At 35.5% G+C, this 27981-nt stretch overlaps 3 protein-coding genes across 3 annotated transcripts; all 3 read right to left on the bottom strand.

The window, feature by feature from the left end:
• Window positions 1-952: 952 nt before the first annotated feature.
• On the bottom strand, window positions 953-6640 carry LOC114520172. The gene is made up of 7 exons (XM_028540398.1): window positions 6575-6640; window positions 6176-6443; window positions 3042-3262; window positions 2922-2958; window positions 2655-2700; window positions 1853-1988; window positions 953-1730 (listed from the first exon to the last, which is right to left on the bottom strand). Exons 1-7 carry the CDS (start codon window positions 6638-6640, stop codon window positions 1203-1205), a joined length of 1302 nt encoding a protein of 433 aa, XP_028396199.1. The 3' UTR covers window positions 953-1202.
• Window positions 6641-10809: 4169 nt separating this feature from the next.
• LOC114520171 lies at window positions 10810-14411 on the bottom strand. Its single transcript, XM_028540396.1, has 3 exons — window positions 14253-14411; window positions 11558-11668; window positions 10810-11475 (listed from the first exon to the last, which is right to left on the bottom strand). The coding sequence occupies exons 1-3, from the start codon at window positions 14409-14411 to the stop codon at window positions 10945-10947; spliced, it is 801 nt and encodes a 266-aa protein (XP_028396197.1). The 3' UTR covers window positions 10810-10944.
• Window positions 14412-16122: 1711 nt separating this feature from the next.
• LOC114520026 (uncharacterized skeletal organic matrix protein 5-like) lies at window positions 16123-19321 on the bottom strand. Its single transcript, XM_028540223.1, has 5 exons — window positions 19225-19321; window positions 17837-17894; window positions 17507-17564; window positions 17040-17172; window positions 16123-16955 (listed from the first exon to the last, which is right to left on the bottom strand). The coding sequence occupies exons 4-5, from the start codon at window positions 17103-17105 to the stop codon at window positions 16395-16397; spliced, it is 627 nt and encodes a 208-aa protein (XP_028396024.1). The 5' UTR covers window positions 17106-17172; window positions 17507-17564; window positions 17837-17894; window positions 19225-19321; the 3' UTR covers window positions 16123-16394.
• Between the last annotated feature and the right edge of the window lie 8660 nt (window positions 19322-27981).

The raw sequence follows: 27981 nt of genomic DNA, 5'->3' as shown, positions 1-27981 counted from the left end.
GTTGTTTTTGTATGCTGATTTTGATAACAATAACGTCTATGATAAAGTATGAATAGTATAGGTAATAGTATAATTTCGAGTGCAATTACGGATTAACAAGCACAAGTGAGATTTTAAAGGCTGGAAATAGCGCAAGTCCGAACGACGAGTGGTATTTGCAGTCTTTAAAAACTCACGAGTGCATGTTTATCCGTAATTACACGAGAAATTATACTATTACGTATGAATGATATGCAAGGAAATCTTCGAGACAATAAATTAATGACCTCATCCATCATAAAATTTTGTTCTTGAACATTTTTTTTCAAAATTCAAATTTTAACAGTTCGTCTGTCCATTGCTATTATTAAACGTAGTAGTAATTGATTGGTTTCACACGTTCTATGCGGCTTTAGGGCGCGTCCTTTTTTCTAGCGCATATTAGCGACCGTGTAATCTGCATGTTCGGAACAATGCACAGGGTTCAATTCTATTCAAGAGTTTTAGTTCATGTGCTTTTGAGCCACCGTTTGTTGTAAAACGTTTAGAAAATATGACTTCTTGAAATTATTTATGAAAAATTTATTATGAACTTTGCAAACAAGAGGTTAAAAAATTAATGTAAAGATTTGCTTTAATCCGGGGTTAAGCCGTTAACCGGCTTTTGAACAACCGGCCCCTGCTGAATGACATGCATGCTCATCTACTTCAAGAATTAACTATACGTGATCTGTAGACATTCTCACCTAGGCGTGATTAAAAGTGTATGCTAAACTTAGTAAAATTTGTAAGTTTTGGATGCGAAATTAGTATTGTTAATATACCGAAAATATAACCAAGCGAAGTTGGGGAATTTTTTATACTTTTAATTGTATTACGACCGGAAGTGTGTGAATAAATTAGTTACACTTATCCGCCCATAAGACAAAAGTATACAAACATTGCTTACTTTGCCAGGCTATATTTTCCCTACTACTTGATATTTTGTAGCCAAACCTGACAATTATACTAATTCCAGTATGCCCTTTTTAGCTGTGGTGATTTCTTTCCTTCTTGTTAGGCTGAAGTTTTCGAGCGAACGAAAAGTTTCCCTCGATATTCTTTTTAATTTTGACTGCTAGGGTCGAATTTACTCCATTTAGAAAGGAAATCAGGCGAAAAATTTGTATGTATATAAAAATTCCTATTAGTGGGAGCGATTCTATAAGATGTTTCGTGCGGGACTAATGTACAAGTATAAATCCAAATGCTGGTGTGTTTTTGTTTTCCATCCGATCACAAACAGCCATATTACCGCATGTTGTGCTTCTTATATCATCACCACATCGAGCTGAAGTACCAAAACCAATACACGAGTCACAACTATCGCAGTGGTTTTGATTATTTCCTACAATGCCAATCCGTACACGCACAAAATGCAAAGATGCATAATACTTGTCTGCATTGATTCCTTCTTGGTTACAATTAGGCTGCAAAGCTGAACCATCGATAAGAGATTCCCATGCACCCCTCCCGACACTTGTGCTTTTAAAACTTCCATCTCCGATCACGTTGTATAACGAACTTGCGGCGTAATCCAGCGTTATCCATTTTGTCTCACTACTGACTCTCATTCCGAGGCAAATCTTGTTGAACGGTGTGTTCCAGTAGGAAGCCAGTTTTGTTTGTTTTTGTGTCAAGCCTTCAAGACCATCTTCGACTTCGTAGGCTACCTTGTTGGTCCAGTGTAGAGAGCCATAGTTGAAATCGTTCTGAAAATATCAAACGGTTCTCTATATCAATACAGCAAAATATTAAACATTTTTTTATGTAAATAAATCATCCATGTCTGCCCTCTGTTGTTTTGTTTGGTTATTCTAAAGGTTATCATAACCTTTTTGCCATCAATTTTCATCACTAGGGTCCAGCCTCCTCCTCCACACCCAGATATTGCATCCATGTGACAATAAACATCATATTGCTCGAGCGAGACGTTATTTTGTAACTTGTAAACACCATTAGGGAGAGCACTAGATAAAAAAGAGATCAAGTATGAGTGATTGTGTCCAGTAGGAGCACGTGCATTCAGTTTTTGGGCAATTTGAGAGCTGGACGTTTGGTCGAAATGTCAATATCTTTTTGGAAGCGTAGAAATTTTTCTTTCTTCCGACCCATTCCACTCGTTTTCTTGAAGTGAAACGTGTATGGATTAAAAAGCGAAAATCTATATATTGCACTGATGAAGGCCCGGGTTAACAGACCGAAGGCTTTGCAGTATTAAATACTTACGTGGTGTACCTAGAAGCTAATTTACTCATTGATATCACAATGCAAACATACAAGAATATGATTAATCAAAACCTAATTTGTTTAATTTACTAAAACTCACTTCAATTTATCGTGATTATCATTTGGTCCATATATTTTAAAATAAAAAAGTCAAACGTTTGTGAATAAATGTTTAGAAAAACAAATCAAATATACGCTCTAATTCGTTCGCTCGAACTTAAAATATAGGATTTCGGAGAGTAGTCAGATATCGTAAAATCTCGCCCGCTGTTACAGCCAATCAGATTGCAGGAAAAGCTAGGATTCCACCCGCTGCTGATTTATAAAAAAGTGAAAAACAGTTTTCACCAGTGCAATATAAACATGTCTTTCAATATTAATATTGACAATTACTTTTATTATGGTACCTGTTCCTGTTCAATAGATCTTTACAAGACGATAACGGTTTCTCATCTATAAAAACGGGACACATAATTTGATTGAGAGTTGAAGCTCTGAAATAAGGATGGGAAGGTTTATCGACTTAAAAAGCATGCCTGTACTGTCAATTTCATTATTTGAACGACACTATTTCTACTTGCAATGCATTGATATTTAGTAAGACATAACAGTATAAGTTCTCTCAAATACTCCTTGAAATTATCTACTATATTTGGCATAAGCTGCGGAATTACCTATTGATGGTTTTTGTGTAGTCTGATCGGGAGGTTTCTAAAAGTAAAGAAAGAAAAATGATTTCATTATTAGTAATCCAAGGTTTCTTTTGTGTGATCTCTTTCCATCTAACTGCTTACGTTGAGTAAAAGGTAGTAATCAAAATGATCATCTTTGGTGAAATTTTTTTCCATTGTTTCGGAATCATCCCTAAGTAACTCGCAATTATTCTTTCTATCCCAACTTGGAGTTTTCCTGAAGTTCACTGATCTGCATCCGTCTTGTTTCCAACATTCAAAGGCGCATTCTGGCCCTGTGAGGGCAGCCACGTAGCGAATAACAACACTGTTGAAGCGATACCCTTTAAAAGTAAAGAAATGCTGCTTTTTAAAAATACAACAAAAATCAAATGTTGTGTATACTTGCATTATATTCCACAATTGAGGGAGGTCGGGAGTCGAGGGAGGGCGGGATCTGTGTTGATATTAACAATTATTCGTCGTTTTCGTATTCGAAGAAATTCGTCGTTTGCTTTCAGGTACAGTGTTTTTGTTTTAAATAACGTATTTCTTCATTTCTTTACTTTGAAATAAACAACTCGCCGCCATTTTGAAAAATCTGCATGCTAAGGTGATTATCGCGTAATAATCCGAGGTCGCTCGACCAATCAGAGGCTGGAATTTTAAATAATCTCCTCTGTAATTTTACCAATAAGATACATTATATGTGCATCCTTTTATCTTTTTCGTTTCACTCTTTTTTCATCGCCATCCCCCTTGTGGAAACCCGGATTGTATTGATGTTACCCTCTCAGGGTTCCCATGCATGCATGCATGCACATACATACAGAATATAAATTAATAAGGCAGACATCAAAGAATTGGTGGCCCTTTGATGTCTTTCTTTCAAACCGAAGGAATTTATTCAGCAATCTGACTGAAGCTTTGTTTCTCTAGATTTTAAAAAAGCACAGTTAAGTGAGACGTGGCGTTGATTGCTTGGCATGCACGGTATTAACAAGTTCTTGAAGTCCTAGATTTTAAAAAAGCACAGTTAAGTGAGACGTGGCGTTGATTGCTTGGCATGCGCGGTATTAACAAGTTCTTGAAGTCCTTCCTAGAATTTTTTCCCCGCATCTGTCTTTCGTGGCGTTCAACGTTTGTTTGCCGCCCAGACACGCAATAAATAATAGAATATGCAACCTTGTAGACGCCTGTGTTTTATCAGTATATCATTTAAGGCCCGTTTGCGATTTGTCGATTTATACTATTCTTACCCAGGCGTATGTGAACGTGTGAATACACGTGCAAACGCGACACTTTAAATTTCATCCTCAACTGTCGATATGAATGAAGATTATGGCATACTAGAGGCCTTATTTTGCATTCGTCAGAATGATAATTGCACACAACTCATTGTGTAGTCTAAATTGGCCTTTACATTGGCTGAGAAAAAGTCACATTAAACATATTAGCTATTTTGGCGACTCTCTTTTTCCCGTTATTCTACATTCTTCATGAAAGCATATGCAATTTTAAACCTACCTTCTTTCGATGCATCGAAGCAGAAATCGTGCCCATGGCCAAATATTTGAAGATTTAGGAAGATCAGCAACACAAGACTGAATCTCGAAGAGAGAAAAGCCAAGCACACAGCTTGCAAAGTTGACAGAAACTTACATTGCCGTTTGAAAATTTCTTTTGCCTTTCTCCAATAAGAGCGCAGCATATTTGAGAAGACGACGTGTATATATTTTCAGCCAATATCCAGGTTTTAGCCGAGTGTAATATAGTTTTCTAAAACACGTTTTGAGGTTTTTAGTATATATTAGTCCTGTGCGATAAAGGTACACTGCATGCATCCGTGATGTATTTGACGCTATATAGAACGGTAATCCAGTTTCACCTGTTCACACTGCATGTAAAATGTAATAACTTTTAATCAAATGCTGATTTAAATACACATAACCCCAGGAAATAATATTAAGAAATTACTTCTGACTTTTAATTATTTTTTGTAAAGTTGTACTAAGCTAAGATGTACTAATATACATACACATATACATGTATCATCATAATATTACAATGTTTATCATATTATCAGCATGGAGTATACGATTCAAAATGTTTTAAATTGTTGAAAGAGGATCGCAATTCTTAACTTTCAGTTAGGCGGACGGGTGATAAAAAGGTTTGAGCAAAATACAATATAAATTATGCACAATTGCAAATTATTAATATCGCGCCAGCGGTTCGCGTTTGACACTGCACAGTAGGGTTTACTATTATAAAGTATAAACAGATCTTATTTTAATAAATTTCATCAATTTTACTCATAACAGGCGCGGATATTAAAAATGACTAAAATTTACCGACATTTAACGTGTTACCATTTAAAATTTTTAAAAATAAGATAAAAATATAGGTAAAAATATTGCCGCTCAAATTCTGTATAGCAATGGACAGGCTAATAAAGATATAAAAAATCTTTCAACCAGAAGGCATTAGCATCATCACCATCGCTTCTTAACCAATAAAGATACTGTGACTAACGAATTTGGTGTTGTGTCAAATTTCATGAAACACAACAAGAGTTTCACTGACGATTATTATAGCGTTTAACTACTTCGCTGACGGTAGTTTGATTGCCCGTCGCTGTGCGTTAATTGTCAGCATTTTTTTCCACCAGGCGAATTTATTCTTGCAAACAGATAAAAAGTAGGAAGCGATTGCACTTTTCGCGGCGAATTTTTTCGCAAACCACATCACCAGATTTTAGATATATCGCTTCGTGTCGCGCAAATAAATTCGACTAATGGAAAACGGAATCAAGCCGTTTTTCACCAGCGTTAATGACCGCGCGAAGCAACAGAACTAATTTGAGGATATATATTTACTTATTTATTGTTATTTCCTGCATGTAAATCAGTGCATGGTTGAAGAAAGCACGGACGTAACAGGTTAGGTTTGACATGTTGAATAGTTTTGTGTGCCAATTATAGATCTAATGCTGAGCTAATGTACAAGTATAAATCCGAATGCGGCTATGTTTATGTTGTTGACCTGATCACAAATACCCATATTACCGCATGTTGTGCTTCTTATATCACCGAGACATCGAGCTGAAGTACCAAAACCAAGACACGAGTCACAAGAATTGCAGTGGTTTTCATTATTTGCAACAATACCAATCCGTACAGGAATATAATACACGGTAAGAGGTATCAATTCCAGATTAAATCCCTCTCTGTTGCAGTTATTCTGCAAAGCTGAACCATGGATAAGAGATTTCCATGCTTGCTTCCCGACACTTGTGCTTTTAAAACTTCCATCTCCGATCACGTTGTATAGCGAACTTGCGGCGTAGTTCAGCACTATCCATCTTGTCTGACCATCGACTTTCATTCCGAGGCAAATTTTATCGAACGGTGTGTTCCAGTAGGAAGCCAGCTTTGTTTGTTTTTCTGTCAAGCCTTCAAGACCATCTTCGACTTCGTAGGCTGCCTTGTTGGTCCAGTATGGAGAGTTATAGTTGAAATCGCTCTAAAAATATCAAATGGTTATTTCTTTGTGTTACACAATTGTCTGTCTCATATGCCCTCGCTGTTTTCTGTATTGTTGTAAGGATTAGTTTGCGCGCGTTGTTTCCGTGTTGTTCTAAATATTGTAATCACCTTTTTGCCATCAACTTTCATCACTAGAGTCCAGCCTCCTTCTCCACACCCAGATATTGCATCCATGTGACAATAAACTTCGTATTGCTCGAGCGATACATTATTTTTTAATGTGTAAACACCATTGGTTAGTGAACTAGATAATAAAGCGATCAGAGATGGATGTGTTGTAAGATGCATGTGCAGGAGGGTTTAGGCATAATCTCAACATCTTTTCTAGAAGCAAGGACGTAATTTTCGGAATTTTCACCTTCCAACGCTGGTCACATTCGGCAAATTTTCTCCCAGTACACATGGCTCAGTTTTCCAGCAGTTTTCATACCGAAAACTAAAAGCTTTTCGATGTACGTACTGCTCTCAATTTTATCTAAGTTGTCCGCTGACAATATGAGCCTGCACAAGTGGAAGAAATTTTGCGAATTTGACTAAGTGAGAGAGCTTATTAATAAATGGTGCTGTAAATGCCATTCAATAGTTTACACACATGCTTTTTAATGGTAGCAATTGTACCTGTTCCTCTCCAGTAGTTCTTTACAAGACGATAACAACTTTTTAACTACAAAACGGGACACGCGCAATAAAATAGATATATAATTATTAGGAACAATCGGCTGATTAGCAATTTGCGTAACTGTAAACGTCAAAGATGAAACTTAGTTTCCGAATTATTAAAGGTTAAATTCCTTTCATACCTGTTGTTGGCTTTTGTGTAGTCTTACCTGGAGGTTTCTAAAAGTTAATAGGGAATAAATTAGCTTTAAGAAAAATTATCAATTCCGCGTTTTAATTGTGTAACTATTAATATTAACCACTAATAGTATAGATATAATAGTGGCAGATGTCTTAAGGGTAATTTCCTCAAGTGAGGTGATTTATCATGAAAACACCCAAAATAGTATATCGGGAAAAATTGTTTTTCAATGGAATAAAACGACTTAAAATTTCACTTATCAATTTTAAATACACATACGTTCAGTAAAACGTAATGATCAAAGTTATCATCCCTGGTGAAATTTTTAACACCAGCTTTCAAATCATCCCTAAGTAACTCGCAGTTCTCCTTTCCATCACAACTTGGAGTTTTCCTGAAGTTCACTGATCTGCATCCGTCTTGTTTCCAACATTCAAAGGCGCATTCTGGCCCTGTGAGGGCAGCCACGTAGCGGATAACAGTACTGTGTGAGCGATACCCTTTAAAAGCAAGAAAAAACGAACATCATTAATAATTTTTGACAAATAGCGATATCACAGTCTAAATCTGTATCAAAATGTGTATTGATATAAGCATTAATAATAACGCTCTTTTTTAAGAATGAAACGAAAGTCAACCCTGCATGAGATCCATTGCGATCTTTAAATTGTATATAATCATTATAATTATTTATTTAAAAGAATTCACAGCCTCTGATTGGCTAATAGCCCTGTGTGAAATCGTCATGTCCAACGTGTGACATCATAACGTGTGATACGACTTTTTTCTTGCACGTTTCTACGTCATAACGTGTCATAAATAATCGTATTCCACGTTATGAGGTCACACCAATGACGAAGACATCAACGTCCCAAAGGAACGGGAATGCGAAATCGACACAAGTTCAAGCGAACAATTCAAAGTTGTAATATTCATTCTTTTAAATAAATAATAAAGCAATTATTGAATTCGGTTTTCACATGATATGAAGAATTATCAAGCGTATGTTTGTCATTATCACGCGACCTCAGCCTTCAGCTTTGGTTTTCATAACCACAAACGTCGGCTTGATAATTCTTCATATCATGTTCAACCTCATTCAATAATTGTTAATTCTCTCGGGGTTTCTATATATTCAATATTCTGCAAATAAATAGGCCAAACATTATCATTGGCGGTCCTTTGAATCAATTCGTTCTTTCAAGCAAAGAAAATTTAGGTTATGATAATAATAATTGACCTATTTTTTCAGTAATCTGGCAGCCCTGGTATCTCTGGATCTATAAGATCTAAAAGAAGTTCAATTGAAAGTTTGTAGGATTCGTTGCCCGCTTATATACGCGCTTATAAAAAAAATGAGTAAAAGCTTAAAGTTTATATAACTTATTGAAGTAAAGAGAGAATGTGTTGAAGCCCTTCCTTGAGACACTCAATTCTTTTGCAGTATATCACTTTAACTCGACAAAGAATGATTCATTAGTTTCGCGACCCTATTTTGTAAGGTTCGAACAATTAATTTTTGACCTTCATTTATACGCAAATACAATTTAAAGCATATAATTATACCTTCTTTCGACGCATCGAAGCAGAAGTCGTGCCCATAACCAAATGTTTGAAGATTTAGGAAGATCAGCAACAAAAGACTGAATCTTAAAGAAACAGAAACTAAACATCCAGCTTGCAATGTCGATAAAAAATTACATAACTGATGGGATATTTCTTTCGTCGTTTCCGGTTGAGAGCACGGCATATCGGTACAATGTATAGCTATATATATAATTACATAATCGTGTATTCCTGTTCGAAGAGTCCACGTAGACTGAATGATATGAGTCGCTATCACGCTGAAATTAAAATCTAAGTTCACTTGTTCATGCGCGGTATGGAATATAATTTGCTTGATATGCTAGGTAAAGTTATATCATTAAAAATTTGTAATTACATGAAACTTATATGTATTTATAAATTAAAAATTTAATTTCATCACAGCTATTTCCAAGTCGCAATATAGCTTTAATGCATATAGATATAATAGCTCTTAATGGAATATAATAGCTTGACATGTTAGGTGAAGTTCGCTATAGCCTATTTTATTAAAAATTCAAGTTTATAATTACGTATAATTTATATGTACTTATAAATTCAATTTCAAATTTCATCACGGCTATTTCGGGATATAACTGTAGTGCACTCCCACCGTTGCAATTTTTTTGGAGTACTCAGTCAATAATTGATAGTTTCAGATAGGTAGGCAGGTGATAATCAAGTATTGTAATAAAATATATCATATGTGAATAACCACAGTAATTTCTGTGATTTTTCCTGAGCATTGTAGCATTTTAACAAAGGTTTGTTTGCAAGTTCACGTTATTTAAAGCTTGTCCTTTTGTATTATACTGTTCTTTCTCAGGAGTGTTCAAAATTAAGCTTTAACTGGCTTATCATAGCTTCATCAGTTGCACACAGATGAATGCCCGAGTTGAGAGATCGAAAGTTATGCATAGAGAACAATCACATGCACGTTGTGTTTCTACAAATCGATGATTTACTAAACTATAAAAAATAGTCCGGAAATTAAATATCTAGACAGATAAACTTGTCTATTGTTTCCGCGGGTTGGTACCTTAATTATTGCCATCAACTTTCATCACTAGGGTCCAGCCTCCTCCTCCACACCCCGATATCGCATTCATGTGAAACTAGACTTCATATTGCTCAAGTGCGATATTATTTTGCATCTTGTAAACACTAGTATTGGTTAGTGAACTAGATTGTTGTTAAAAGCGATCAAATATGAATGTGAGCTTAAAAAAATGGATATGAGCGATCAAATTTGGATGTGACTAGAAATACTAACAGGGTAATGATTATCGTTACAATTTATTAATTACCTTCCCACAATTTGTCTGTAGTAGCCCGACAGCAGCAAGAACAATGCACAAACCCTGTATAGTTTTATACTATCATGCTATTTGTAGTATTCCATGAAACCTGCATGGGATACTTAAGAAGATCGTCCCAGTTAATAGGCCCCGTTAACATATGGAATGTTCCAAGGTTATTAATGGCATTTTCATAAAATACGCATACCTAAAATTGTGTGTTGCTTAATGCGAAAAGTTATAGAGCTTTTTATTGTCTACAAATATGCGCATTTGTTTACTATAAAATATTTAGACCTATCGAAAGATTAGAATTTAAACAAATTCTGTCATGGATTGATACATCTTTGACTGCCTTATGAAATGTGTGCTAGTTATTTTCGTGCACGTAAAGCTCTGCATGGTCTCCCTTGGGTCGTAATTGTAGTGAAAAAAAGTCATTTCCACGGATTAAAAATAGTATACGGATGTTATTTTGTCCCTACTGCTGGTTTTAAATCAGTCGTGGTTAAGTGCACACACACGCGTCACAATATTATAATCACAAATCCAACACCTTGACCTGTTCACAACAATTTCGACCAAATTGAGCCGAGTTTATTATTGGCCCGTAGCTAGAACCTTAATATGGCAGGGCAAATATTTGTTTATTTATATTCATGTCCAAATAACCTTAAGTCAAAAGAAATAAATCTGTTGGCCAAAAGACAAATATAGGAATTTTTGCCCCATGCCATGCAATTAGGCTCCCAACTATACGGCATTGTGAGTATGCTTCCCACAGATTTCGTGCGAGACTAATGTACAAGTATAAATCCAAATGCTGGTGTGTTTTTGTTTCCCATCTGACCACAAACAGCTATATTACCGCATGTTGTGTTTCTTATATCATCGTCACATCGAGCTGAAGTGCCAAAACCAATACACGAGTCACAACTTTTGCAGTCGTTTTGATTATTTGCCACAATACCAATCCGTGCACGCACAAAATGGGTACGTCCATTATTATTGCCTACATAATTGATTCCTTCTTCGTTGCAGTTATTCTGCAAAACAGAACCATCGATAAGAGATTTCCATGCATCCCTCCCGACACTTGTGCTTTTAAAACTTCCATCTCCGATGACGTTGTATAACGACTTTGCGGCGTAGTTCAGCGTTATCCATCTTGTCTGATTATCGACTTTCATTCCGAGGCAAATCTTGTTGAATGGTGTGTTCCAGTAGGAAGCCAGTTTTGTTTGTTTTTCTGTCAAGCCTTCAAGACCATCTTCGACTTCGTAGGCTACCTTGTTGGTCCAGTTTGAAGAGCTATAGTTGAAATCGTTCTAAAAATAAAGTTATTTTCCAATAATAACACCATTTTTTCTGCACACATGCACGTTTTCTGTTTTTTTTAAGGATGTTTACCTTATTGCCATCAATTTTCATCACTAGGGTCCAGCCTTCTCCTCCACACCCAGATATTGCATCCATGTGACAATAAACATCATATTGCTCGAGCGAGACGTTATTTTGTAACTTGTAAACACCATTAGTTAGTGAACTAGATCGTAAAGAGATCAGATTCTTAGCGACTTTATATATTTATTAGGATTGATTTGTCTTGTCATTTCAAAATTTAAGTTAACTCAAAAACCATTAACACGCGGTGCCATTATTTGCTAACGATTATCATTTTCATAGAAGCGAAAGCGATAAATCTATTTTATTAGAGGGACATTAAGCTATTATCATTTTGATATAAAAAAATCCCGATGCTGCATTTTCTTTCATTAATTTCAATTACATTCTGCGTGAGTACCTTACCTGTCCCACTCCTGTAGTTCTTTACAAGATGCGAGAACTGACACTGCTGAAAAGGAAAACATTGCTCTCTTACTTCATAAATCACATAGGATAAAGTAAAAGAATTTCGAAATAAACGATTTTCGAGTTCAAGATTACTGTCGAACATGTTGATGGTATGCCTAAAAATTTGAAAAAGAGTTTTCTGCTTTGCCTTCGATAAAAGAAACAAATTATGGTAGCTGATCCTATTGCTATCAGAACGAAAGAGGTTGTTTAAATATAATTTTTGTTAATATATATGTTAATATAGTGTTAGGTTACTAGTATCACACACTGGTTGTTATCAGACTTCATAACGCTTACCTGCTGATGAGGTTTTTTTGGTCGGAGCGCTTGTAGGTGGGGGAGCGTCTAACGGTTTCTAAAAAAGATATTACTTTAATTCCGACCATATACACCCCAATAATCCCCGTGATTAAACGAACGTATTTTTGTTCATGATAAAATATACTTATAAGTATATTTTATATAATATACTTATAAGTATATTTTATATACTTATATATAAGTATATTTTATAACAGAAACATGGGGGTTATTGGGGTGCTGGTCAAAATTTGACAAGAGGAAGTACAAAATGTATACCAGAAGAATTATTTTCGATTAATGTCTGATAAAGAAATAAAGGTGTTGCATTTTGCTATGTAACGACGAAAATAGGCCACAATATACTAGCTATATAGGCTAGAATTTCATAATGACTTCAAGGGCAGAACTGTTTCATTCGTCCTCGCTCAGCTTTTCATCGTTTCACAGATGAGCAATCTATAAAAGCTTCAGTGCATTTCACAAAAGGGTCTTGATTTTACATAAGACAATCGCTGTGGACCACCAGTGGATCAATATAATCTTTCATGGGTACTGCATGATGTAGCGCTTGTCAACAACTAAATTATTATGATTGCATGCATGCTTGAGAGCACCTGCATAAAGACTGATCTTCGGCCATTTATATCACCTTAAGAATTGGCCAGTTTATAGCTAGATAACTCATTGAAGAGAAAAGAGAATTCCAGGAAACAGCTTGTATAAAACGTGTTTTCTAGAACGAAAACGAATTTGATTCCTCCGATAAAGCTGATATTGAAGAGTGAGAAGCGTTGCCTCTTTAATATAACTCAATGTCTATATAAACACCTCAATCTAAACACACTTAAGTTTAAAAACAGGTTATAAATTAACCATTACTATTAATATATTGGATGAATCACCAAAGCAACGCGGATAGCTTGTAATAGATAATTACTTACAGTGTTGAAATATTTTTATTGCACATCTAGAGGTGTTTTAAGCATCGCTTATTTTGAATATATACTTGTCAATCGGTGGCATGAAAACAATCCTAAACCTTTATATTTTAAAGCTATAGGTAGTCATCATTACAATGCATTGCGGGAGTCGAACGCAGAAATTGAAACTGACTCGGAAACGCACAAATTGATGCACGGATAGTTTCCTTTCTTGTAAGCAATAAAGTTTAAAAATCAAATTATAAAACATTGTCCAGTGATTAAATTTTATGTGCTTTGCTTAAAGATTTCAGCCTTAACAATTCTACAAATATTCGACGAAAAATATTGCTCTAATTTTCTCAAGTTCTGTGGAAACGAACAAATTAAAAATACAAAAAATTCGCTTTCTTGCAAACAACGAAGTTAATGTAAGTGAAAATAACACTAACACTCTGAGTTGAGCAGTACATAGCCTAATGATCAAAATTTTCTTCTTTGGTAAATTTACTGCAGGTGTTTCTGAAGCCACGTCAGCGAGTAACTCATTATTTTTGTCTTCGCTTACAATTTCAGTGTACTTTGAAGTATAGTATAACTCGTAAGAATAATATTCAATATAACCAAGGAACAGCATGGCAATTAACTGCCTAAAATAGACAAAAATGCTTCTCGACGTTTCAATCTTCGCGAGGAGAGTCACTCGTGCAGTATTCTTGTCTATTTTAGACAGTTGTTATAAAATATAGGTGCTGCAGGTGGATATTAAGTCAGCACAGCATTAAGCTGCGCCGTCTCACCGCGTCTTGACCTCGGTCTGACCTCGGTTCAACCGTGATCAGAGCGAGGATTGACCGGTTAAACGCGGTTTTTGTTAAGTTATTTCTGTACAGTATTGTATATGCATCATCCCGCATTTTAATTATACGCTGAGCTTGCCTAATATACAAGTACATGTTCCTTAACAAATGCACTTTAAATTATAAGAAATACATGTTCTCACTTTATATAAATATAATACGTACTGGAACAATAAGATGAAGATAGTTGAATTCAGGGTTCGCTTTTTCATCAACATCGGATGTTTCTTGAGTCTTCTTGCTGTTGAGCTCGCACAAACCTTTCCCAATTCCTGAAGTTTTATAATTGATTGACGCACATAAACCATGTGCAACGCAGTGCATACCACATTCCAACTCTGAATCTGCTTGCTTTTGTTCGATGACATGATTCGCCAAGTATTTTTGTTCGTATCTACGAAAGACTGCTTGCGTTGAGCATTCGCCACCGGGTTGTGCCATTTGTGAAATGAAAATGAACGCAAAAAGGATTTCTAGTAGGTTTGCCATTTTATAGCTATCACAGGCTACTCGTATGGGTTTTTTCTTAAACCTGCGCTCCGATGTGTTCTTTAGTTCGTGTGTTGCGTGATATATCTGATGTACAGTCGTGGTCGCATTAATATAATAGTACATGGTTGCCATAGCGCTTTTTGTCAAATAGTAATTAACTTATTCCCAAATATCCACTCATAAACATCCACTCATAAAACAATATGAATTAGCAGTCGTTTCTCGAACTGCTATTTCGGTCTTTAAAATAAGTGAACAAAAATATTCTTTTTAATATCAGGGGACTTCCTGGCGACCTTGGCCGGCGAATGCAAGACATTGAATACATAGATTGTATTTTAGAAATGACAGATTACTAGTATTAGGTATAGAGTGTTTCAAGAACTCAGGATTCAAGTATATATCATTATACTTACACCTGCCTAGCACAGAAAATGCAGTGTCACTATTTTAAATCAAACAGCTAGCTGTTTGTGTTGCATGGCTGTTTGTGTTACATGGCTGTTTGTGTTACATGGCTGTTTGTATGCCTTCATATATAATTCTATACTGCATGCGTGAGTTATATTTTTTATGCATGGTATAAGTGCAGATTGTATAAGTTATTTATATTGTAAGGAAATTCGGTCAGTGCAACTTTATGATTATTTAATTGAACTCGAAACAAAAAATGCATGTCTAGTTTTTGGTGGAATAAATAGATATATTTTAATAATCGTCGACGGAACAGCATTGGAAGTAAGGTTATATAACATGTGATAATATATAGGCACTCGATAATTCTATATAGAGAGCATAAAGGCAGACTACATTATGTGGTACCGTATGAAATGCGACGCACTGAAAATGTAAGGATTTGCAACCACTGAGAGATCTGCAATCAATCACTTGACATTTCACAAGCTAGAAATAACTACTGGCCTAAACTTTGGGGGGCGGACGCTGTTATAGTTTATAGCGATACTGGAGTCTGCATTTGCATCACGGATTGCGCACATAATTTAAGGCTTGATTTAAGTCGAAGCATCAATCATTTTGTTCCCACGCAGTTTTGGCCTTGGTTGGGGCTTGAATGCGAGGTAGCTATACAAGATTCACCAAATATCTATGGCTATGCAATAATATGCGTCGGAAATATAATTTCTATAATGTAATGATAGGAAACCTTTTCATTATTTGAATGGGGCAATTACAGTTTACTTATAGTCTACTGCTTTTGTAGTCATGTTATCTTTTTTGTGCAATGATCATTATAGTTATAGTTTAAGCGTAAAAACATTGCAGACTTCACGTATAACTGCATACGCGGACTTTTTTATTGTCTGTGAGTTCAATTGTTTTATAGGAATGAGATTTTATGTATATAGTTGATTATACTTGAATTTGCAGTGAAACATGGAGGGAAGTATGCTTTGCGAGTGATGCAAAAACGCTTTTGGTAGTGCATTAATTTTATTTTGAACCAGTATGTATCTTTCGACCAGTCAGTTTTTTATATTTGCCTAGAAACTCTTTTTTAAAGGTACATTATATATGGTGCGTCATATCCTAATCTATTTGAATATTGAAATTTCCATTTAATACTGTAGCGTATACATTATATGTACATGCATAACGAACATTCTTTGCGTGCTCTATTTTAGATCTTTAAATTATATATGCCTATATACCTATAATAGGTGGTTATACATGTAGGATATCAAAGAACTAGACTCGATATAGAAATACTATCGTAGGTTCATGTTGATGTGTTGATTTCATGAAGATTTGGTTCAACAATTAAGTTAATATGCTTCTGTGAGGCCTCTTGTGAGACTAATTTACAAGTATGAATCCAAATGCTGCAGTGTCTTTGTTGTTTAAGTTATTACAAATGGCCATATTGCCGCATGTTGTTTTTCTTATATCATTGTTACATCCAGCTGAAGTACCAAAACCAATACACGAGTCACAACTTTTGCAGTCGTCTTGATTATTTGCCACGATACCAATTCGGACCCGAAGATAGCTTGAATAAACATAGGTTTTTCCTTTTTCTTTCATATTTTTTTCATATTTTATATTAATACTAAATCCTTCTTGGTTACAATTAGGCTGCAAAACTGAACCATCGATAAGAGATTTCCATTTATTCTTCCCCACACTTGTATTTTTAAAAATTTCATTTCTGATCACGTTGTATAACGAACTTGCGGCGTAGTCCAGCGCTATCCATCTTGTCTGACCATTGACTTTCATTCCGAGGCAAATCTTGCTGAATGGTGTGTTCCAGTAGGAAGCCAACTTTGTTTGTTTTTCTGTCAAGCCTTCAAGACCATCTTTGACTTCGTAGGCTACCTTGTTGGTCCAGTATGAAGAGTTATAGTTGAAATCGTTCTGAAAATGAAATAGTTATTTCCTATAATAACACCGTTTTTTCTGTACAGTTGTGGTTTTCTATTTTTCTCTAAAGATCTTCACCTGATTGCCATCAATTTTCATCAGTAGGGTCCAGCCTCCTCCTCCACACCCAGATATTGCATCCATGTGACAATAAACATCATATTGCTCGAGCGAGACATTTTGTAACTTGTAAACAACATTTGGGAGAGATCTAGATCGTAAATAATCAGATTCTTAGCGACTTTATGTATTTATTATGATTGATTTGTCTTGTATATCCAAGCGCAATAACATGTGGCGCCATTATTTGTTAACGATTATCATTTTCATAGAAGCGAAAGCGATAAATCTAATTTATTAGAGCGACGTTTCGATGTCATTTTTACATCATTTTTAAGTTCAGTTTTAAAAGTTCCTTATTAATTAAGTGTTAGCTATCAAAATGTATGACGAAAGCTTTTCCAATTAAGATTATAATTTTGATATAAAAAAATCCCGATGCTGTATTTTCTTTCATTAATTTACATTCTGCGTGAGTACCTTACCTGTTCCTCTCCAGTAGTTCTTTACAAGATGAAGCGAGAACTGGACCAACTGTCACTGCTGAAAAGGAAAACATTGCTCTATTACTTTATAAATTACCTAGCTTAAGGTAAGGAATTCTAAACGAACATGTTGATGGTAGGCCTAAAAATTTGAAAATTAATTAACTGCTTTGCCTTCGATAAAAGAAACAAATTATGGTAGCTGATCCTATTGCTATCAGAACAGAAGAGGTTGTTTAAATATAATTTTTGTCAATATCTTGGGAAAGTTATATAACGTGTGAGGTTACTAGTATCACAAACTGGTTGTTATGACTTCATAACGCTTACCTGCTGATGAGGTTTTTTTTGTCGGAGCGCTTGTAGGGGGGGGAGCGTCCAAAGGTTTCTAAAAAAGATATCAGTTTGATTCACGGACCATATACACCCCAATAACCCCCGTGATTAGACATACGTATTTATGTTCATGATAAAATATACTTATAAATATATTTATTAACATAAACACGGGGGGTTTTGGGGTGCTGGTCAAAATTTGACAAAAGGAAGTACAAAATGTACATCAGAAAAATTATCCTCCATTAATGTCTGATAAAGAAATAAAGGTGTTCCTAGGTAAGGACGAAAATAGGCCACAATATACTAGCTATGTAGGCTTGAATTTCAAAATAACTTCAAGGGCAAAACTGGAATTCGTCATCGCTCAGCTTTTCATCGTTTGACAGATGAACAATCAAACTATAAAAGCTTTGCATGTCACAAATGGTTCTTGATTTTACATAAGACCACCGCTGTGGACCAGTGGATCAATATAATCATTCAAGGGATCCTGAATGATGTAGCGCTTGTCATCAACTTAATTACAATTGAACTATGCATGCTTGAGAGCTCCGCCATAAAGATCTTGGGCCAGTTGTATATAATATGTAGACACCTTAAGAATTGGCCAGTGTATAGCTAGATAACTCAGACTTGTAGATAATTCAAACTTTCAGAGGGAAGAGAATTCCAGGAAGCAGACTTGTATAAAACGTGTTTTCTAGAACGAAAACGAATTTGATTCCTCCGATAAAGCTGATATTGAAGAGTGAGAAACAATAAATAACCCAACAAGCGTTGCCTCGTTAATATAACTCAATGTATGTATAAACACTTCAATTTAAACACACTTAAGTTTAAAAATAGTGTATAAACTAACCATTAATTATTAACATACTGAGTGAATTACCAAAGCAACGCGAATGGCTCGTAATAATTTATGGATAATTACTGACAGTGTTGAAATATTTTTATTTGACATCTAGACTTTCTGCAGGTATTTTAAGCATCGCTTTTCGGAATATACGCTTGTGCACTCTGTGGAATGAAAACAATGCTAAACTTTTACGTTTTAAAGCAGTCATCATTGCAATGCACTGCAGCAATCCGGAGCGTGGAACGTATTCAACAGTTGCATGCATGATGATTGTGATAGAGGCAAAACAACATTTGAAATTCGTCGCCGTCATTTTACACTGCATGTGTTGTGTCTAAAAATTTGGGCCTTAACAATTCTAGAAATATTAGACAGAAACTATCGTTTCAAGTTTTTATCGGCTGAATTACGTGCATGCAGTCGGTCTTTCTTGTAAGGAATAAGGTTTAAAAGTATATAAGTGAAAAATGAACTATGCACTTTGCAATGAGTTAAGATATTAGCGAATTTGATGTATACTTACACCATTACAATCGAGCAGTATATAATGATCAAAATTTTCATTTTTAGTTAAACCCACTTCAGGTGTTTGTGAGGCGACGTCTGCGAGTAATTCACTGATTTTCTGTTTCCTCACAACTTCGGATTTTTCTAAAGTTGACAGATCTACATCCACTCTGTCCTGCACATTTCATAGCACATTCTGGTCCAGAGTTGGTCGATATATTTCCAATTAGCTTCCCGTTTAAACGATAGCCTTATAACATATCAAAAAACGTGCAAAAAGACAATAAGAATATTAAACCTTTATCCGGAAAAAATTAACACATATCCTCCAATGATGGTTAACCTTAACTAAAATTTGAAAAGATCTCGTTTTACCACAATTATTATAATTTGTTAAAAAGTAGGCCTACATACGTTACGTTAACATTTTTAAATTTAATTTATTTCTAAGTTGAATTTGTTGTTCGGCTTTAAAAATGTTCCAGGTCTTACCTTTTTTCGTTCCATCGAAACAAAAGTCAATTCCCTCTCCAAAAGTTTGAAGATTAAAAAACATCAACAACAGAAGACAGAATGTGTTGAATGCAGAAGGCAAACGGATGGCTTTTAAAGTCAATAAAAACCCACGAACCTTATCGCGAAATACTCCTGCCTTTGTTTGTTCAGATCGCGGCATTTTTTTTCATAGACCACCGTGTATGTATGTACTATATTTACTCGAGAATTCGAGCGAATGATTTAGTATATCCTTCGTAAACTGACAGGCTACTATCGCATACTTTGAAAACGAACACTCGCGTGCGTCAATGATACAGAAGTGCATTATGCATGCATTGTTAATGAAGTATTCTGTTGCGTCTGTCCTAAAGTGGAGAACATGTTTTGGCTTTAAGTGCATTATGCATGCATTGTTAATGAAGTATTCTGTTGCGTCTGTCCTAAAGTGGAGAACATGTTTTGGCTTCTCCCGCTATGTAAATTTCGAGTTATTATAATTTAGAGATCGATTGTTTTCACAGTCAGTGAATATGAAAATATTAGCATAGCGGGACAAATCGACAAGCTGGCTACGCTACTGCACGCAAGCCTCCCTTATCGCTTCATTTCATTAGCTTCATATCTGAAAGGTACCTTGTCATGACGAGCTCTGTGCTTTAGACCTCGTACAATAACCTACATGTAACACGTAATCTTCATGTCATCAGAATTCCAGGGAAATTACTCATGCGTTCGACTAAAGTCTCAAATCTATACATTAAGTCTCAAGTGCAGCGAGCAATAAATTATTTATTGGTATGTGAATAATTCCTTTGTGCATCTATAATTCTCTCAGTAAATTATATTTTGAAGAGTAGATATTATACTTCTTCTTTACTGTTTTTTCCGCTTGGCTTTAGAATGTTCAAACTATAGTTGGAATTTTCATTCCAGTATAGAGATATAAAATAAATGGGAATTTTTTACCCTGATAATGAAGAATACCTCTATTCAGCGGCGTAGCCAGCCTGACAATTTAGTCATGCTATGCTAATATTTTGTTGTTCATTGACTGTGAAAGCAATGAATTTCTAAAGAAATGAATAATGATAATAATATAAAATTTGCATAGTATGACTAAATCGTAAGGTTGGCTTCCCCACTGCCTCTATTCTCCATACATATAAGTGTTAACTGGTAACAGAATGACTGTACACTTGAGTTGACTAATTCAAGAGAGATGCAAGGGTGATATTTAATTTTGACTTATACACTGTTTAAAGCTAAGTCCCTCTTGAGTGGTAATTGTCGTGAAAAAGTCATTTCCACATATGTGAAAGAGTATCGATGTTGGGGAGCGCATTAGAGAGCGCAAATATATCTAAATTTAAGTTCAAATAAGTTTTAAAAACAATCGCTATCAAAAGAAATAAGACGAATATAGTAATATTTGCCCCTCCCCCGTCATGCAATTTTCTAACTACGGCACTGTTAATGTACTTCTCAGAGTTGTTTTTTGTACAAGTATATATCCTAATGCTGGCGTGTTTTTGTTGTTAGTCAATCGCAAAGAGCCATATTACCGCATGTTGTGCTTCTAATATCATTGCTACAACCTGCAACCTGCATATCTCGCGTATAATTTCATAACCATAGTATTTCATAACCATAGTATCACGCATAATATTAGTTGCAATCATGGGATTTTTTGTAGATACGTTCATGTCCAAATAAGCGTAAAAACAATTCGCTATTAAAAGAAATATCTGTCGGGCATAACACGCGAATATAGGAATACCCCCCCCCGCGTAATAAAGCTTCTAGCGGCACTGTTATAGTATGCTTCCCAGAGGTTTATTGCGGGACTAATGTACAAGTATATATCCGAATGCTGGTGTGTTTTTGTTTTCCAGATAGTCACAAACTGCCATATTGCCGCATGTCGTGCTTCTTATATCATCGTGACATCGAGCTGAAGTGCCAAAAATAATACACGAGTCACAGGAAAGGAAGTCGTTTTCATTATTTGCCACGATACTTTTGCGGACCCGAACATAGATTGAACCTGGCACTTCATGTGTTATATTTATACTAAATCCCTCTCCGTTACAGTTATTCTGCAAAGCTGAACCATCGATACGAGATTTCCATGCTTGCTTCGCGACATTTTCGGTTTTGAAACTACCATCTCTGATCACGTTGTATAACGAACTTGTGGAGTAGTCCAGCGCTATCCATCTTGTCTGACCATTGACTTGTAGGAGCCAGCTTTGTTTCTTTGAGAATTATTTTTTGTCTCCGCATACAACTTCAGAGTACTATGAAGTGATATAACTCGTAAGAATAATATCCAATATAACCAAGGGGCAGCATGACAATTGCCTAAAATAGACAAAAATGCTTCTCGACGTTTCAATCTTCGAAACGCGGATCGTGCAGCATTCTTGTCTATTGTAGGCAGTTGCTATATAAAATATCCACCTGCAGGTTTATATGCATATATTAAGTCAGCAGATTAAGTCAGCAAAAATATACTGAAAAAATAGCTGCGGCTCGGTTGCGAACGACCGATAGAAACGGCATGCAAAGGACCGCAAGGGAAATAAATACGTTCGCAGTGGCCGCTTGCTTCCGAACTAAATGTTATGCAGCTGAGAACGACAGCACAATAACCAAATGAAAATATTGAAATTTTTGTCAGACTGAGTTAGGCCGAGATCAAACCGAGGTTTGACCTAGGTTAAACCGCGAATTTTGTTTGGTATAATATCTGGACAGTACTGTATATGCATTATCCTGCATTTTAATTATACGCTGAGTTTGCTTCATATACAAATACATGTTCCTTAAAGATGATGTAAAGTCCGTTCTGAGCATATATTCTGCGCATAACAATGTTTGTTTACGTTGGTTATATAATCTTTACATGACGTATGCGTCGTCATAATTTTCTTATTTTCTTCTCGCTTGACCGGCTGTGATGAATATGCTTATTTTATATTATGTTTTGAAAAAATATTGTTATATTTTGAAGAAAATATAAAGCGAAGCTTGTAAATAAACCGGCCGTTATTTAAAACGTTATATATTTGTAATTGTAGGACAAGCGAGAAGGTAGCGTCTTTAGCGACAACAAATAGCCTCGCCATTTCGGGCCTCATTCAACAAATAAATTCTTGGAGCATTCCTTTCAGCATAATATTGCTTTTTTTCTAGCAGCCTTATGATATGATAAGTTATCGTCGTGACTCGCAATTCGAGCCTCTTCGCCTTGCGACATAAAATAAAATAATTGTGCTCCCGAACTGCTGTTTGTAATACTACGCGCTCATATCGCATATCATTAACATTCCAAAAGTTGCTCCACCACTGATGGAATGTGTTGATGCGCGGAATATATGCGCAAAACGGACTTTACCTCATCTTTAACAAATGCACTTTAAATTTTAAGAAACATGTGTTCTCACTTTATATAAATATAATACGTACTGGGACAATAAGATGAAAATAGTTGAATTCAGGGTTCGCTTTTTCATCAACATCGGATGTTTCTTGAGTCTTCTTGCTGTTGAGCTCGCACAGACCCTTTCCAATTCCAGAAGTTTTATAATTGATTGACGCACATGAACCATGTACAACGCAGTGCATACCACATTCCAACTCTGAATCTGCTTGCTTTTGTTCGATGACATGATTCGCCAAGTATTTTTGTTCGTATCTACGAAAAACGGCTTGCGTTGAGCATTTGCCACCCGGTTGTGCCATTTGTGAAACGAAAATGAACGCAATGATGATTTGTAATAGGTTTGCCATTGAACACATTTCGGATGTTAATCTGATTATATGTAAATTGTAATTTTCACGTATTGTAGCTACCACACGCAACTCATAGCGATATACTTTTTCTTAAACTTGCGTGCCAATGCGTTCTTCAGTTCATGTTTTGCCTGCTTGTATCTGATGTACAGTCGTGGTCGTATATATAATATATAGTTACTATATACCACTTTAATTGTTTTACGGAATTCGATTATGTTGCACGCAATACATGCAATATAATTAAATATTATATCTCAACTGTAAATCATCCAATCAGAAAGCTCGATTTGTATCACGTGATCAGTAAGTTAATACGACTCGAGGTTGTCAACAATTTCAAAATGGAGGCAAAAGAAGCCATTTCACCCAGCTTTTGCGCTGCCTACACGTTGTTTCGATATAAACAGGGCGAAGCCCTCGGGATATATCTTCCCTTGGGGGTAATATTTCGTCGAATTCCCCTCGCTCCAGGTCTATAAATGATAATGATTACATGCGTGAGTAATAGTTCGAATGACGTAATTACCAGCACTCTTTGCTAAATAAAATAATGAAACAAGAGTATTCATTGTTAGTTATGTTTAAGTACGTCATTCGAACTATCACTCATGCATGTAATCATTCTTGCATGAAAAGAGTTACGCAAGAGCGGAGTAAACGGTAAAAAAGTCCAATTTTGAAACGTCTCGCGGCGGACTTAATGTTTATCAAATTTTCTGAAATTGCGATGCATTGCACAAAAGAGTCCAAGCTTTCACCTCTTCAAATGAACTTTGATTTTCAACTTTTCATTTTCTTTGCACAAGCGGTTAAAAATGAGGCTTTTACAAACCGTTCTCCGGCCTTTCGAGGTTAATTGTTCTGCAAGTTTTTACTGTTAGATAAGCCAGAAGATGCTAAGATACTTTGACATAAGTATATTTTTGAGATGTTTTCATTAAATGAAAGTTTTCTGAACATTTTAAAATCTTCTAGTTTATTTCAAAGAGGTTTAGCCTATCTATTGACTAGAATGGCATGGCTACCCAAGCATTTGACTACAAGGAAAGTTTTTCGCCCCATGCATTGAAACATGAAAAAGATTTATAAGCGCGCTATCCATCTTGTGTGACCATTGACTTTCATTCCGAGGCAAATCTTGTTGAATGGTGTGTTCCAACAGAACGCCAACTTTGTTTGTTTTTCTGTCAAGCCTTCAAGACCATCTTCGACTTCGTAGGCTACCTTGTTGGTCCAGAGACCCCTTTCTGTCGATCGCAACCTAACCGTGACTGAACCGCAACCAGGCAGTCCAACTCGACAGTAGTGTATATATGGATAGTTCATAGACCACCGCCTATTACTCTATTATACGAGCGAGTGTTTTGGTATTCTTCGTAAACTGACATGCTACTATCCTATACTTTGAAAACGAACACCTCGCTTGCGTCGACGACATGCATACCTAATGAAGTATTTTGTAGCACCTGTCCTAGAGTAAGTGAACACTTTTGGACACGCAAGCCTCCTTTGTGCATCTATAATCCTCCTAGTAAATTAAATTTTGGAGAGTACATAAAGGATTTGGAATGTTCCAACTATATAGTTGGAATTTTCATTCCAGAATAAAAATATAAAAATAAATGAATGGGAATACGTCTGAAGAATTCTGTGATCGCTGATATAGATTCTTCCTACACGCTTTCACCCAGCTCATCGTTTTCCATCTATCCCAAGGAGGTACTTGTCGGATAATTTCGACTTGGCCCATCCTAATTTCTATACTCAATCTAGCCCGTTAAGAAGGTCTTGAGGTCCGAAAATAAGGCCGCTTCGAACTAATTAATATATTGTTACAAGGCGCGAATATAACTACTAACTAACATTTTCTATACCACGTTTCTATTTTAATTTCGTGTCTATTTTGTTTATATTGAGCGTCGTGCACGTGGTATATATATCTATAAGCTAATGTACAAGTATATATCCGAACGCTGGCGTGTTTTTGTTGTTTAGCTTATCACAAACAGCCATATTGCCGCATGTTGTGTTTCTTATATCATTGTTACATCGAGCTGAAGTACCAAAACCAATACACGATTCACAGGAACGGCAGTCGTTTTGATTATTTGCCACGATACCAATGCGGACACAAACATAGGTTGAATAACCTGGTGCTACATATCTTATATTTATACTAAATCCTTCTCGGTTACAGTTTTTCTGCAAATCTGAACCATCGATAATGAATTTCCATTTTTTCTTCCCCACACTTGTCTTTTTGAAACTTCCATCTCCGATTACGTCGTATAACGAACTTGCGGCGTAGTTCAGCACTATCCATTTTATCTGACCATTGACTTTCATTCCGAGGCAAATCTTGTTGAACGGTGTGTTCCAGTAGGAAGCCAGCTTTGTTTGTTTTTCTGTCAAGCCTTCAAGACCATCTTCGACTTCGTAGGCTGCCTTGTTTGTCCAATATGAAGAGCTGTAGTTGAAATCATTCTGAAATTGAAATGGTCAATTATTTCCCTACAATTGTGATTTATTTTTGACAATATCCGAGTTGTTTTTTGGATTGCATGTTCTAATATTTATCGCTTATCATCACCTTATTGCCATCAAGTTTCAACACTAGGGTCCAGCCTCCTCCTCCACACCCAGATATTGCATCCATATGACAGTAAACGTCATATTGATCGAGCGAGACATTATTTTGTGACTTGTAAACACCATTAGTCAGTGAACTAGATAGTAAAGGCTGTAAAGCGGCCAAAATACGCGGAGTTAGACAGTAAAAAAATTTTTAGCGATCAGGCTATTTTATTAACCTTGAAGCAGGTGAATGGAATAAGTTGTTAATGTTTTTAACAGGATTAAGGGCCCGGTTTTTTCGAAGCCAATGGACCATTACCCATTACACTATTTTACATTACCTGTTCCGATCCAGCAACTCTTTACAAGTTGATGCAGGCGCTTGGACTGTTGAAAAAGGAAACACAAGCCTAATATTTAAACAATCAAGTAGCTAAGAAAAACAATTATTGTGAATATAATCTATTTTAGAGGACCAGAATCGGTTAATACTCGAATTAAAATAGACAACAACACTGTTCCTGTTATTTTTGTCTTCTTGCATTCATGGGCTTGCGTGATGTTCGCAAATCATATTCACTGAAGAATATATGAGTGATATTTACTTTACCAGTGTTTATCAAAAGTCAGCGACTAAGAATGACCTAAGCGCGATACGGTAAAAAATTTCATGAACACGCAGCACTGAGAAATCTTTTAATCTATAATATTTAGTAATAATCTATAATATCGCATTCCGTACAAAAAGCGATGATAAAGGTTTTGCATAAATCAAGGAGAACAGGTCAATAAAACAGTGAAAATCGATCAGAAAGAAGTTTATGATGTACGTATTTCTAATTTTTTTTCAAAACAGGATAAATCGAAATTTTGCTTCATCACGCTTACCTGTTAATGAGTTTTCCTGTCTCGGAGCGCTTCCAGCTGGGGGAGACCCAGGTTTCTAAAATGGATGCAGTGTAGTTTATTTAAGTATATTTTACTAGTATCATGAACGTGAATATACGTTCGTCTGATCACAGGTTGTTGTTGCAGTACTATGCAAAATTTATAAACGGATGAAATTTGAATGTTTTCACCAATCATTATCAAAACGGTAAGTTAATCCGAATTCTTAATTTAAATTTAAATTCTATAACATTGTCCAGCAATTTAGACTGTATGTGTTTGGCTTAAAAATTTCAGCCGTAACATTTTTCCAAATATTCGACAAAAAATATTTCTCCAATTTTCCCAATTTCTGTGGAAACGAACAAATTAAAAATACCAAAAATTGCTTTCTTGCAAACAGCGAAGTTAAAATGTAAGTGAAAAATAACACTAATGCACTTTCCAATGAATTGAGAAGTATGCATGTAGCCTAATATTAATGAGAGGCACTCAGTAGCAAGCCTGACTTTTTTATAGGCAGTTTTTATAAAATATCCACCTGCAGGAAATCTGAAATAATGTCACCAAAAATATAATGAAAAATGAGTCTTTATAAAAAACTGCGTGATCGTTTTAATGACAGTATGATGGATAATGTACTATATAAATTCTAATTTTCCGTACTCATTTTGCTATATATATGCATTATCCCGCACTTTATTTATACGCCGAGCTTGCTTAATACAAATACATATTCCTTAACAAATGTACCTTAAATTTTAAGAAATACATATTCTCACTTTATATAAATATAATACGTACTAGTACAATGATGATATACAATTACTGCTTTTGTTCATGATAAGATATACTTATAAGTATATTTTGTAACAGAAACATGGGGTTTATTGGAGTGCTGGTCAAAATTTGACAAGAGGAAGTACAAAATGTATACCAGAAGAATTATTTTCGATTAATGTCTGATAAAGAAATAAAGGTGTTGCATTTTGCTATGTAACGACGAAAATAGGCC

This window comes from Dendronephthya gigantea, unplaced genomic scaffold (genome assembly GCF_004324835.1).
Source record: "Dendronephthya gigantea isolate DGI-Jeju-01 unplaced genomic scaffold, DenGig_1.0 000015F, whole genome shotgun sequence".
In the NCBI taxonomy this organism is placed as follows: domain Eukaryota; kingdom Metazoa; phylum Cnidaria; class Anthozoa; order Malacalcyonacea; family Nephtheidae; genus Dendronephthya; species Dendronephthya gigantea.
The sequence above is the reverse complement of the archived record's forward strand: the minus strand, read 5'-3'. Positions and strand labels throughout refer to the sequence as shown.

Bases quoted from the DNA above. Each gene is read 5' to 3' on its own strand.
- LOC114520172 (XM_028540398.1), bottom strand. From the start codon at position 6,640: ATGGATGCAATATCTGGGTGTGGAGAAGGAGGCTGGACTCTAGTGATG. The intron at 3,263-6,175 runs GTTCAGCTTTGC...TTACTTTTAAAG, and splicing joins ATGGAAATCTCTTATCCATG to GGTATCGCTTCAACAGTGTT. The intron at 2,959-3,041 runs GTAAGCAGTTAG...CTTTACTTTTAG, and splicing joins ATTACTACCTTTTACTCAAC to AAACCTCCCGATCAGACTAC.
- LOC114520171 (XM_028540396.1), bottom strand. From the start codon at position 14,411: ATGCACTGCGTTGCACATGGTTTATGTGCGTCAATCAATTATAAAACT. The intron at 11,669-14,252 runs GTACGTATTATA...GGTGTTTACAAG, and splicing joins ATCTTCATCTTATTGTTCCA to TTACAAAATAACGTCTCGCT. The intron at 11,476-11,557 runs GTAAACATCCTT...CTTTATTTTTAG, and splicing joins TGAAAATTGATGGCAATAAG to AACGATTTCAACTATAGCTC.
- LOC114520026 (XM_028540223.1), bottom strand. From the start codon at position 17,105: ATGGATGCAATATCTGGGTGTGGAGGAGGAGGCTGGACCCTACTGATG. The intron at 16,956-17,039 runs GTGAAGATCTTT...TTTCATTTTCAG, and splicing joins TGAAAATTGATGGCAATCAG to AACGATTTCAACTATAACTC.